Source organism: Trichoderma reesei, assembly GCF_000167675.1.
Source record: "Trichoderma reesei QM6a unplaced genomic scaffold TRIREscaffold_20, whole genome shotgun sequence".
Classification (NCBI taxonomy): Eukaryota; Fungi; Ascomycota; class Sordariomycetes; order Hypocreales; family Hypocreaceae; genus Trichoderma; species Trichoderma reesei.
In genome coordinates, this window is record NW_006711167.1 from 308,933 (window position 1) to 321,355 (window position 12,423).

A 12,423-nucleotide genomic window follows, 5' to 3' on the forward strand; every position below is an offset into this window, starting at 1 on the left:
AGAATCGAATGGGGAGGAATTGATGCTCGGGTTTATTTATAACGACAAGATGGTGGTGGGTGTGATTGATTGGTTAGAAGGAGGGGGATAATCCTTGTTTGGTGTTGGCGATTTGGTGGGGAGAATCTCTGTCTGTGTGTGTGTGTAAGTGGACTGACTGTGTGAGTGTGAGGGTTCCCCTGTTGACGATGGTGATGATGTGATGTGATGCTACGGGGAGAAGAAGAGAAAACAAGGGGAGAAGATGCATGGATGTATCCTGCTTGAAGGGGGAACATGGTGACGATGCTATTTATATGGCTTGATGCATCGGTGCCTTGATCGAATGGCACCCACACCCTTTTTTTTCCAGCTTCTTCGCTGTCGCCTTCTGTTCTTCTCAGAGACCCCCTTGTTCGATAAACCCTTGCGGGAGACTAATATTGTGGGAGAAGGATGCAGTGGAGATGCTGTGCTGTCCCTGCATAAGTCTCTTTTTTTTGGTCTATCTTGTATCGGCAAAGGGTTCGGTGGTGGTTTGGATGCGGCTGAAAGAGTGCGTGGTAGTAGTCATAGCGTGTGATGAGGTGGGTGATGGTGTGAGGGTGTGAGGGATGGGCTGGTGAGTGGATGGAGGAGCGGAAAGTTGGTGGAGGTGGTGTTTCAGTTGGCGATGGAGATGATGATTCATGGCATGGAGTGGGAGATTGAGTTTCGGTGATGTTTCGCTGATGATTATGTTTTATAGGGTATGTGTTGATAATGTGTTGGCGTGGTGACGGTCAAATGTCAGATTGGCACTCTATCCTCAACAAGAGACGTTGTGTTCAGCAAGCATCAGTCAATTTCATCTAGCAAGACAACTCGCTCTTTATGTACGAGAACAAACAAACTCGGTCTAGAACAAAAGAAAAAAAAAATCCATAGCATATACTCTGCAAACCCTAGATCAGATACAAATCCTTGTGCTCAGCCTTGATCAAATCAGCCCCCTTCTCGCCAACCATGTACACCGAGTTCTGGATCCGGCAGTCCGGAATCACAGGCATGATCGAGGCATCAATCACGCGCAGCTTCTTGACCCCGTGCACCTTGAGAGCCGGGTCGACGACGCCCTGCTCAATCGTCTTGCCCAGCCGGGCGCTGCCGCAGGGGTGGAACGCCGTCTGGCACCGGTCCAGCACGGCGCGCCTCATCTCGGCGTCGTCGTCGAGCGGCATGTCCCAGGGGTACTCGTCCACGACGAGGTCCTTGAAGCCCTCGCCCTTGGTGAGCAGGTCGTAGCTGAAGCGGATGCCCTCGCGCATGGCGATGATGTCGAGCTCGCTCTCGAAAAAGTTGAGGTTGATGTTGGGCTGGTCCATGTGGTTGGCGCTGTTGAGCGTCACCTCGCCCGGCTTGGAGATTGGCCGCACCAGGTCGACGACGACGGTCGTGTGCGCGCCCTCTTTCGGCGTCGGGAAGTGCCACTGGAAGGCGCTGCCAAACATGGCGACAAAGTCCAGCTCAAAGTGCGGCTGGCCGTCCGGGCACAGCGGGTCCTTGCCGCCGTTGGCCGCCACGGCCTTGCTGTAGACGGGGTCCTTGGCCAGGTACCGGTCGATGCGCGGGAAGCCGACCATCTCGAGGAAGCCGGAGCCGAGCGGGCCCGAGTGGTCCCTTGCGTAGGCGGCGCGGGCCGCGGCGTTGGCCGCCGTCTTGCGCAGGACGACGTCGTCCATGCCGAAGCCGTCCTTGACGCGGACGACAAAGGGAACCGCCGGGTGGTCAATCAGGTTCTGGCCGACGTGGCGCGAGTCGACGATGCAGTCGATGTTGTGCTTGGCCAGCTCCCTCGCGGGCCCGATGCCGCTGAGCATCAGCAGCTTGGGGCTCTCGTACACGCCCTGCGACAGAATCACCTCGCGGTCGGCGTAGAAGCTGAGCTCGGTGCCGTCGGCCTGGGTCACGGTGACGCCCCTGCAGACGCGGTCGGCGTAGTCGACCAGCAGCCGCTTCGAGTGCACGCCCGTGACGACGGTGATGTTGGGCTTGTTCTTGAGGAAGAGGAAGCTGCCGCTGCGCTGGCCCTTGTAGATGCTGTCGGCGCAGTGGTACAGGCCGAGCATGTCGCCGTCGTAGATGTTCTCCGTCAGGGGCTCGCCCATGGACGTCCACGCCTTGGTCAGGGCGTCGCGGAAGGGCGCCAGCTCCGGCAGCAGCTCGGCGTGGGACACGTGGATGGGGCCGCCGCCGGAGCCAATCTTGGCCAGGTCCGGGTCGTACAGGCCCTCGTCGTCGTGGTAGGTGACGCTCTTGCGCAGGTACGGCACCAGGGGGTCCCACGTCCACTCGTCGCCGCCGTACTCGGCCCACATGTCAAAGGTCGCCTTGCAGCCGGGGATCCAGGTGAAGTAGTTGAGCGACGAGCTGCCGCCCAGGATCTTGCCGCGCGTGTTTGGCTTCTCGATGCGCTCGTAGTCGTCGCGCTTGACAATGGTCGTCTTGTAGGCCCAGTCGTGCTTGCTGCCGCGCAGGTTCATGGCGTTGGACGGCGTCATGATCTCCTCGAGCTGCTCCGGGTTGGCCACGCCGGCCTCGAGGACGAGGATGCGGACGTTGGGGTTCTCGGCGAGGCGGCCGGCGACGGTGTTGCCGGCAGTGCCGCCGCCGACGACGATGAAGTCGAAGCGGTCTCCCGAGTTGATGGGGACAGTGATGGCCATGTTGGTGGTGGTGATTTAATCCGTTTGGTTGGTGTGTTGAAGAAGAATCAACAAGCGGCTGTTTCTGTACCAGATCGATACGATGTGAAGTCTCTTGCTGCTGGAAACAACTGGATGGTGTTGTGGCTTGGTGTTTTTGTGTACAGAGAGAGGAGTTGGATGTGATGGATGGTGATGGTTAATCTGGAGATGGATGATTGTGAGTATGATTCTGATGCTGATGCTGCTGCTGCTGCTGATTGATGCGGAGCTGTGAGTGATGATGGAAACCGAACCTGTCCATCTCGTCCATCTTATATCTTTTCAAACTCCTCATAACTCCTCTCGAATATCAACCGTCATCATCACCATCACCACCACCACCATCATCACGGATCTCGGCGTCGAGGCATCCCAAACCGGCTCCGGCATCTCCTATGCGAGGCTCCACGGGCGCCATCCTGAAAGTCCCGAAGCACCAGAAAAGAAGTTGACACTAGCAACTCTGTGTGCCCGATGATGTGAGTTTTGAAATGAAAGGCTGGTGAAGCAATTCCAAACAAGAAGCCGAACTTGTCCAGAGAGAAACGGGGAAACCATGCAGGGCTGCTGCTGCTGCTGCTGCTGCTGCTGCTCCACCACGAGGCTGAGGGCGCCCGTATCTCGGCATTCAAGCCACAGCCGACCCGCCTTTTGCCTCCATTGGCCCATTAATTGCCAATCTGCGTCACTCCCGGTCATTCTTGTCGCTCTCATTGGTGCATTATCCCTGTCCATCTTCACGGCGGTTCGGCATCCGAGTCGGTGGAGTCTCCCGGCAACTCCTTCGCCAGCCAATCAGCATCTCTTGTAGCCTCAGCTGAGTGGCTGCACCGGCATCTCCATCAGCTGTACAACTGCTGTTTCTACTATCACATTTGTGTGCATACCGAACTCCCGAGTCAGAGACTTGACTGCCGACAAGAGATGCGGGTTTTTTTTATTTGAATTTTTCCTTGGATCTGAGCTGCATAAGGCTGAGGTTACGAAGAATGATATCACGGATCGCCCGGAACAAACGGCGCTCTGGCTTGCGCAGCCTCGCACGATATCATCTTGACGTTCTTGATTGGAGGATTTGCGGAAGTTTCCGCCTCTCCCTCGCGTCACCGGCATTGCTCAGTGCAAGGAAAGGATAGATAAGACAGGTTGATACATGTGCTTTCTCTTGAATTACTGGAATCTGGAGGTTTCGGGTCTGGCGTGGGAGCCGAGAGACGGTCGAGCCGGGCCTGTCTGTCGAAGGGGCCCGAGACGGTTTCGGATAGAACTCGGGGTCGGGCGCCGGGCATCGGGGAGGCGCCATTGATTTTGACGAAGCTGTGATGCAGGATGTACGGTGTTTGCTATCATGATCACAGAATTCGTGGAGCGTGGAGACTGATGACGGAGCGAGCCGCTGGAGGAGCATCAGTGCGCAACGGACGGAGCGTTAAGATGGTGTCTCGTCTATATCAGTCTGTTCTTCCCGGAGCTCATTAACACCTGAACGACTTTGTCTGTACATCACCGTCGTTCTCCGCTCAAGCTCATACTTGACTTACTGCTCTAGAACATAACTCTGTACAATGGCTTCTTATTACACCGGCGCCGAGGGTAGGCCTCCTCTTGACTATTCCCACCTGAGCCCCTGAATCATCATGTTCATTGACTGATCCGATTCACCCCTAGGATGCCCGTATCCCAATCCTACCACCAGCGTGCAGCTACGCAACGGCTCAGGGGGCGGCCTCGTGCTTCTCCAAGACACCCAACTGATTGAGACACTGGCTCACTTTAACCGTGAAAGAATCCCCGAACGGTAAGGAGAGCACAACAACTCCAATCAACTAGCTAGCTTGCTAACTTGAAGTCTCTCGTCTCAGTGTTGTCCATGCCAAAGCTGCTGGGTAAGCCTCCTCTAGCCCTTCATAACGACAAAGAAATTGATTCCAACGCCCTCATCAACAGTGCTTACGGCGAGTTTGAGTGTACGCACGACTGCACGGACATCACCTCCGCCAGCTTCCTCAGCAACGTTGGCAAAAAGTCAGACGTGCTGCTACGCATCTCGACGGTTGGCCCTGAGCGAGGCTCTGCCGATACCACGCGAGACGTCCATGGCTGGGGCATGAAGATTTACACGGACGAGGGCAACCAGGACTTTGTCTGCAACAATATTGTGAGGCGTTGTTCATATGATGCGTGGTGCCGTGCTTGACTGGCTAACGTCTTGATAGCCCGTCTTTTTCGTCCGGGATCCCATCAAGTTTCCCTCGTTGAACCGCTCTCATAAGCGCCATCCCCAGACAAACCTGAGCGACTCGGACATGGTACGTAGCCCCTGAGCATCTCAGTTATCAGAGCCATTCGCTGATCTGCATGTCTTTCTAGTTTTGGGAGTAAGTGCTCATCGTAAAGCACCGTCCTGCATTGAGCCTAACAATTGTCATTACAGCTTCCATCTAGGCAACCCTGAAGGCATCCACGCCCTCATGCACCTCTTCAACGACCGCGGAACGCCCGCCTCTCTCCGCAACATCAACGCCTACAGCGGCCACACATACAAGTTTACCAAAGAGGTACACAAACCCCTCTCTGCCAAAAAGTCTTCTACTCACACACAAGCAAAGCAGCTGACAATATGATATATAAAGGACGGCACATTCAAGTACATCAAGCTCCACATCAAGGCCCAAACCGGCGTCAAGAACTTCACCGCCGACGTCGCCACCAAGACGGCCGGCGAGAACCCGGATTATCTGACGCAGGACCTCTTCGAGGCCATTGAGCAGGGCAACTTCCCCAAGTGGGACGTCTTCGTGCAGGTCATGGATCCCAAGGAGGCGGAGACGTACCGGTGGAACATCTTTGACATGACAAAAGTGTGGCCGCACAGGGACTTTCCGCTGCGGCAGATTGGCGTCTTGACGCTGAATCGAAATGTGAGCCTTTCCTTCTTATAACCCCAATGTTCATCTATACTTTGTTGTGGGATATGGTGTCTAATGGAGTTCTTTTGCCAGCCCCAAAACTACTTTACCGACATCGAGCAGGCTGCTTTCTCGCCCTCCACCATGGTCCCCGGCATCGCCCCTTCAGCCGATCCCAGTATGTCAACCCCCCCTTCCCCCCCCCCTCCATCTCATCATACCCATCCATCTCCCTGCTAACACAAACGACTCTTTGTCTCTTCCCCCCCAAAAAAGTGCTGCAAGCCCGCATGTTCGCCTACCCCGACGCAGCGCGATACCGCCTCGGCGTAAACTACCAGCAGCTGCCCACGAACCGCAGCAAGGCCCCCGTCTACACGCCCTTCCAGCGCGACGGCTTCATGAACTTTTCCGACAACTACGGCGCCGACCCCAACTACGTCAACTCGTCGCTCAAGCCCACGCCGCTCAAAGCCGGCGGCGGCGGCGGCGGCGGCAGTACGATTACGGAGCACGAGAGGTGGGTTGGTGAGGTGAGCAGCTTCACGAGCGAGGTTGGGCCCGAGGACTTTGAGCAGGCGACTGCGCTTTGGCGCGTGCTTGGGGGTCAGGAGGGCCATCAGGAGAGGTTTGTTGGGAATGTGGCGGGGCATTTGTCAAGGGCGAAGAATGCGACGATTCGGAGTCGAGTCTATGGTGAGTGTTGAGTGGTGATGCTCTTTGTGATGGCCTGGATGCTAATGATGTTCTGATGTTTAGAGTACTTTTCCCATGTGGACAAGGAGCTTGGGAGTCGTCTTCGCGAAGTTACTGAGGCCAAGGTTGCTGCGTAAATCCACATTGACGTTTCTGCTTCGGAATGAATTGATCACGTTGGATGGTTCAAGGTCTTGGCTCTGGACTGAAGTAGGTGTCTCCTGTTAGAAGAAGGACTCTAGACACGGCTTAATGCTCAATGATACGAATCGAGAGGAACAAGAAGACACGCAGACAAAGATGAGACAACGTAACCTGGTATCTAGGCCTTAGCCAGACATCGCCATCATCTCTTCCCTCCTGCATCCCAGCTAAAAGCATAGCTTCTCAGCTTCATCACTGCCGACTTTCTCAAAGCTCACACCCCTGACCAGTCCACTTTCAAAAACAAAACCAACACCATGGTCTGCTTCACCAGTCGAGCGCACATTGCACAAGATCCCTGCGGTTGCGCTCTCCTACCTGGCCCTTGTGAAGAAGCCGATACAAGTTATTGACTCTTTGTTGATAGCTCTCAATCCGCCTCGGCCGGGGCCAACTCCGCACCTCCAGAAAACAAGTTGCATCTCCGTGCATTATGAGCCCATAAGCGCCCTTATACAGACACATTGCCCACAGAAAGGGGTTCCTGCGAATCTATCAGAAGAGCTTGGGAGGACGGGTAGGGGGTGAATTTTGACCACTTGGGACTCACAGCAAGCCTACGCAAAACCAGAACCTAGGGATGAAGAGATCCCATCTGCTGCTGGATTCTTTCGCCTTTCGCGGCTTTCTCGCGCTGAGCAGCTCGAGAGTCTCTTGCATGGCTAGTAAATCCCGCGAGAGGTCGTCGTGAAGAACCTTGAGGCGCCATTGCTCCCTCGTCCTGCTCGGAGCGTTCGAGCCTAGGTCTTGTCCCATCTCTACGGCTACGACTATGAGAACATGTCAACGTCTCTCTCGCTGTGTCTGCTGAGGGGGAAAATACTTGCCATACGTACTTGTGGAAGGGGTCTTGTGTTGAGAATCGAAAATCTCATGGATAGACTTGGATCGCTCCTCGGCATGCACCCGCCGTAAGACGTCCAGGTACTCGTTGAGGTTCACCTGTGCCGAGCGCCGGTGAACTTCGTAATCGTCCCGTAGCTCGCTATCGACTTCATCATCTGTCTGGCATCGGGACAAGATGTCGTGTAGCCTTTCAGGATACCGAGGCCCTCTCACTTCAGAACCAGCGGGCCTGTCGTCGTGATATCCTGGGTGTTGTCCGGGACGAAGCACAATGTCCTCGCATGCCGTTGAAACGTCAGCTGACATGTCGTGGCAGTTGGGGAGGATAAGGATGATCAATTATGCAGAAGAGCTCCAGACAGGATGATTTGAACAGAACAGAACAGAACAAACGGGGGATAACGTGCTGCGAATCGATGTCTTTCAAAGATGTTGCGACCATCTAGACGGATCGCCACAGAGATTCGTCACAATCGTATCGGGTACCAGCAACGGAATCCAAGCCAGCAGTCAATTGGACCAGAATCAAGCCGCCACGTCAACTGCAGGAAATGCTTCGGGAGGGTGTGGCAGGGGAGATCATTGGAGGAGACGGGCAGCCATATGCACAGCCAACAGCCGGACATTGTTGCGACACGGCTGCATGACAGTCAGGCGTCCCCTCCCCCCTCACTTGAAAGCCGCCCAGGATTGTAGGCCGCCCAGGCTTGTGACGGCCAGAATCTTGGGCAAGAAATAAAAATCTGGTTTTCTGCTCGCGTGAGACTCTTACCAAGACCAATTCCCCCCTATTGAGACAGAGTATATCGAGAATAGCCATCATCAAGAGAAAATTTCTTGGGAAAGCTTCTTTGAGATGGTCAAGAGAAGCCTGGCCGTAGACGCCATGTCTGATTCCTCTGTATCAGCCGAGAAGAAGAGCCTCGTGGTCCATCTGCAAGTATGGCACTACCGAGCTTCCGAAGGGCGAAGCATTGATGCCAACAATGCCTTTGCCAACCTCTTCCGCGGCACAGCAGACTGGGAGGTTGTCCAGACAGAGTTTCATGCCGTCGCAGGCCTCAACTCGCACGATCGATATGTCCCCGTCGAGGTGAGTCGATTTATACCCTCTTTTTTTCAAAACACCCCTGCCCTCACACTCAGGTTCCTAGAGTGCCATGTAAACTGACTCTCTCTCTCTCTCGCGTCTTCATCATCAACAGGTGCGCTTCCGCCACAAGGCCCTGGAGTACGACCACCCGGGCGAAGCTGCCATGGCTGCCGTCCGAAGGCTCTTCTTCAAGACGGCGCCTCAGTTCGTCTACCAGTTCTGCATCAAGAACAAGAGCACTCCCCACAATCTCAACATCTTTCCCGTCGACGTTCCGAAGAGCTTCAAGTCGCGGTACACGCATGTGTATGGACTCAATCCGCTCAATATCCGCATCAACACCTTTCTCCTTCCCGAGCGGATGCGAACGGCCGAGGGCGAGGACGAGGTGCAGAAGTGGTAAGCAACGATACGAAAACTCTCTTCTTCGTCTTCTTTCTGCATTTTCAGTTTTCCATCTTGTCTACTTTGTTGGATCCGGCATCTGGGGCGGGCTTTGTCACTAACCCTGGCGTACACATGGCCCCCAGGTTGCGAGCTGCAGGCAACGACGACACTGCCGACGACGTCTTGGGAACTTTGGCCGCCGCCGTCAGCATCTACCTCATCTACCTTCACAGACGAGGCACAGGAAAAGGGCGAGTCAGTGACCCGGCCGATGCCCAGATCGGATTGGCAAATGAGTACATTTCCAAGCTGTATTTGCCAGAAGAGCTCTCCGAATTGCGAGCACTGTTGCGAAAGGTCTGTCTTTGCTCAGCCGTGACCCCCCCCTTTTTTTTCTCCTCCTCAAACACCACATATTGCGAAACGGCATACGCTGACTGCAGCCCCCGATTCGATTTCGGGGACAAAAGGTACGCTTAAACGACAACAACAACGCCGCTCAGCTGGAAGCTCCCGCCATGAGTGTGCAAGTGGCCTTGAACGGCGCTGGCCAACTTTTGACGGAGTACGAGCGTCTAGCTGACCTCGTCAAGAGCAGATCGAAGAGGCTAGAAGAGGACCGAGGTGAGTTTCGTCTTCTTCTTCGTCTTCTTGGTCCCATGATTATGGATTTTTGTCCTTCTTGACGACCCCAAGTATCAGCAACTTCTTCTTTCATTGTATCTGGTTTCGGACACTCACAAAAGAGCAGCTCTCTCCTGCCAGGATCTGCATGAGCTGGTGCAAGACGCCCACACAGTGACACTCCATGTGTCCAGACTGAACCAGGCAGTGCGACCCGTCATCGAGATGCTTGAAAAAGACTACAAGGACACCATGGCGGATGCCAAAAGCTTCACAGAGGCGGTTGGCATCGTGGGCTATACCGGCCTGACCCTCCGCTACATGACGGGCCGCTCAACCGAGGACGATGCCAGATACCGCATGTGGGTTGCAAGAGGCGCAGAGGCCATGCAAAAGAAGAGGCGTGTCAAGGACTGTAAGTACTTGCCCCGTCCTCATGCTTTCTCTTCATGACAGACATATTGCCTGCCCCCCTCGAAGATCATATAAGCTGACGATTGTGTATGTATCTATCTGTGTACTAGTTGACATTGAGATGAAGAAGCTGGTCAGAGACGTCCAGCAAGCTCAGGGCGCCATCTCCGAGGTGTTTTGCGCCCAGGTCATGAATCTCCAGCTGGACGAGGTTCTGCCGGAGCACGAGAGGCGGAGGATCCTCGCAACGCTGGGCGTCGACATGGAGGCCGTTTCGGACCCCGTTTACAGCCAGGAGCTGATTCGACACCGCATCAGGACGTTTCTCTCACAGGACGGCATTCTGCGGGACAGCATGGAGCAAGTGCTGAAGGACATGGGATTTGTGCGGGAGTGAAGACGCGGGGTTGGTTGTGTCAAGTGAGTGTGAGAATCTTTGCTGAACAAGCTCAAGTTCAAGTTGTTGTTGAGCCTCTTTTGAGCTTTGATGCCCGTGAAGGAAGTTTTGAGGGTCAGGTAATACGCAGTACGTACCGGAGGGGCAGGGAACACCCTCCCCCGCTGACCAAGCGACGACTGCTGATTGGCCGGTCTAAACTCGGGAAGCTCTCGGATCGGACGAAGCGGGTCGGGCAACGTCCCTCCCCCACCCTGACGTCACATCATAAGGTACTGTATGTACTGTAAGCTTCAGAATGCGAGGAACTGCCTTGAACACACACCCAAAGGCCGAGCGTCTATCAAGGCGGGCAACGCCTAAATCCTCACTATCAACCATCGTATGTAGATAAATAGTTCAAGCTTAGGTATCTCTTCCAATCCTCTTATTTAACTGAGGCTCTTATTGCATCGACCTAGAAGGCAAGGCATGGATGCAGCAGCCGGCCGCTTCACGGCAAGTCTCTCGCGTCTTCAAAGCCAGAGACTCGTTGGCCTCAACCACAGCTACAGTCGCCATCATCGTCTCTCTGTAATACCTCAGCTTCAGTCTTACTATCACTCTCACTTTCAGGCTCGCTCTCAACTTCACACTCGAGCAGCACGCCGCTCTTCATTCTCACTCCCCTCCACTTATAGACCACCCCTATCCCCTCTCGCTCCATCAACACCAACATCACCAACATCACCACGCACCACCAAGCCCTTCACCACAACAATGAACGTCCCCCAGCCCGTCCAAGCCCCCCTCACCAAATCCGCAACCTTCCTCGTCCTCACCATCGCCAACCCCTCCTCCCCCTCCTCCCTCAAAACCATCCGCTCCGCCCTCGCCAGCATCCACGACCTCTCCAAGAACGTCTCCATCCGGGACCTCAACTCCAACTTCAGCGTCACCGTCGGCATCGGCTCCGCAGCATGGGACCTCCTCATCCCCCCCTCATCATCATCACACCTCCCCAAGCCATCCGAGCTCCATCCCTTCCGCCCCGTCCACGGCCAGCGCCACTCCGCACCCGCCACCCCCGGCGACCTGCTCTTCCACATCCGCTCCGACAGGCGCGACATCTGCTTCGAGTTCGAAAGCCAGCTCCTCCGCCTCCTCGGCGCCTCCGTCACCGTCGAGGACGACACCCAAGGCTTCCGCTACTTTGACGCCCGCGACCTCCTCGGCTTCGTCGACGGCACCGCCAACCCCTCCGCCGCCGCCCTCCCCGAAGCGGTCCTCATCGCCGAACAAGACGACCACAAGGCCTGCGTGGGCGGCAGCTACGTCGTCGTCCAGAAATACATCCACGACATGCCCTCGTGGCGCGCCCTCTCGACCTCCGACCAGGAAGCCATCATCGGCCGTACAAAGGCCGACAACGTCGAGCTCGACGACCAGGCCCCCGGCGCGCAGCAGCCGCACAAGACGCTCGCCACCATCGAGGACGAGCACGGCAACGAGCACGGCATCTTGCGCGACAACATGCCCTTTGGCTCGCCCGGGTCCGGCGTCTTTGGCACTTACTTCATCGGCTACTCGCGGAGGCTCTGGGTCGTGGAGAAGATGCTCGAGCGCATGTTTGTCGGGGATCCGCCGGGGAAGCACGATCGCATCCTGGACTTTTCGACGGCCGTCACGGGCGGCACGTTTTATGTTCCGCCGGGGTGGGTTTTGGGCGAGTTGGACGAGGATTGAGAACTGTTGCGTGATGTGATGTTGAGTCGGCTGAGAGGGAGAGTTGGATGTCCCAAGTTGGCGCTTTGCGCTTGTTGGTATGAACAAAAGGTCCAGCGCTTCGATATGGTCATGCTCCTGAAGATATGTCAATGACCCATCACCACTCCTGCAAGTCGTCATATCTGCAGTATCTGCCCAGCCTTGACATCTTCACCGCAGTGGTCGTAGAACCAGTATAACAGACGAAAATAAAAAAGAAGAACCCATTGATTGAACATTGCTCTGTACCAGTCTATTTGCCATGTTGCGAAAAACCACACCTTGCCCTATTTCGAGATCCGTGACTGCTGTTCTACGACAGCTGGACCTTGTCTGCCCTTCGTCTGGTGCCATGTCCAGCTCCCAACCCCCCGGCCAGACATAGCCCCTTTGCTTATGCAT

The 12,423-nt window shown here is 55.5% G+C and overlaps 4 protein-coding genes across 4 annotated transcripts; 3 read left to right on the plus strand and 1 right to left on the minus strand.

Annotated features, from left to right (window-relative positions):
* Positions 1 to 875: 875 nt before the first annotated feature.
* TRIREDRAFT_80746 (aryl-alcohol oxidase) lies at positions 876 to 2,684 on the minus strand (the record flags this gene model as incomplete). The annotated part of the gene is made up of 1 exon (XM_006968013.1): positions 876 to 2,684. The coding sequence occupies one exon, from the start codon at positions 2,682 to 2,684 to the stop codon at positions 924 to 926; it is 1,761 nt and encodes a 586-aa protein (XP_006968075.1). The 3' UTR covers positions 876 to 923.
* A 1,688-nt stretch (positions 2,685 to 4,372) lies between these two features.
* TRIREDRAFT_67013 (uncharacterized protein) lies at positions 4,373 to 6,447 on the plus strand (the record flags this gene model as incomplete). The annotated part of the gene is made up of 9 exons (XM_006967946.1): positions 4,373 to 4,503; positions 4,568 to 4,591; positions 4,653 to 4,863; positions 4,922 to 5,014; positions 5,120 to 5,263; positions 5,339 to 5,626; positions 5,708 to 5,792; positions 5,891 to 6,310; positions 6,374 to 6,447. Coding segments are annotated over 9 exons (1,470 nt in total), but the record flags the coding sequence as incomplete, so codon positions are not given.
* A 1,799-nt stretch (positions 6,448 to 8,246) lies between these two features.
* TRIREDRAFT_110440 (uncharacterized protein) lies at positions 8,247 to 10,275 on the plus strand (the record flags this gene model as incomplete). Its single annotated transcript, XM_006967947.1, has 6 exons — positions 8,247 to 8,453; positions 8,566 to 8,852; positions 8,984 to 9,197; positions 9,344 to 9,464; positions 9,592 to 9,879; positions 9,989 to 10,275. The coding sequence occupies 6 exons, from the start codon at positions 8,247 to 8,249 to the stop codon at positions 10,273 to 10,275; spliced, it is 1,404 nt and encodes a 467-aa protein (XP_006968009.1).
* A 759-nt stretch (positions 10,276 to 11,034) lies between these two features.
* Positions 11,035 to 12,000, plus strand: TRIREDRAFT_5182 (uncharacterized protein; the record flags this gene model as incomplete). Its single annotated transcript, XM_006967890.1, has 1 exon — positions 11,035 to 12,000. The coding sequence occupies one exon, from the start codon at positions 11,035 to 11,037 to the stop codon at positions 11,998 to 12,000; it is 966 nt and encodes a 321-aa protein (XP_006967952.1).
* Positions 12,001 to 12,423: the final 423 nt, after the last annotated feature.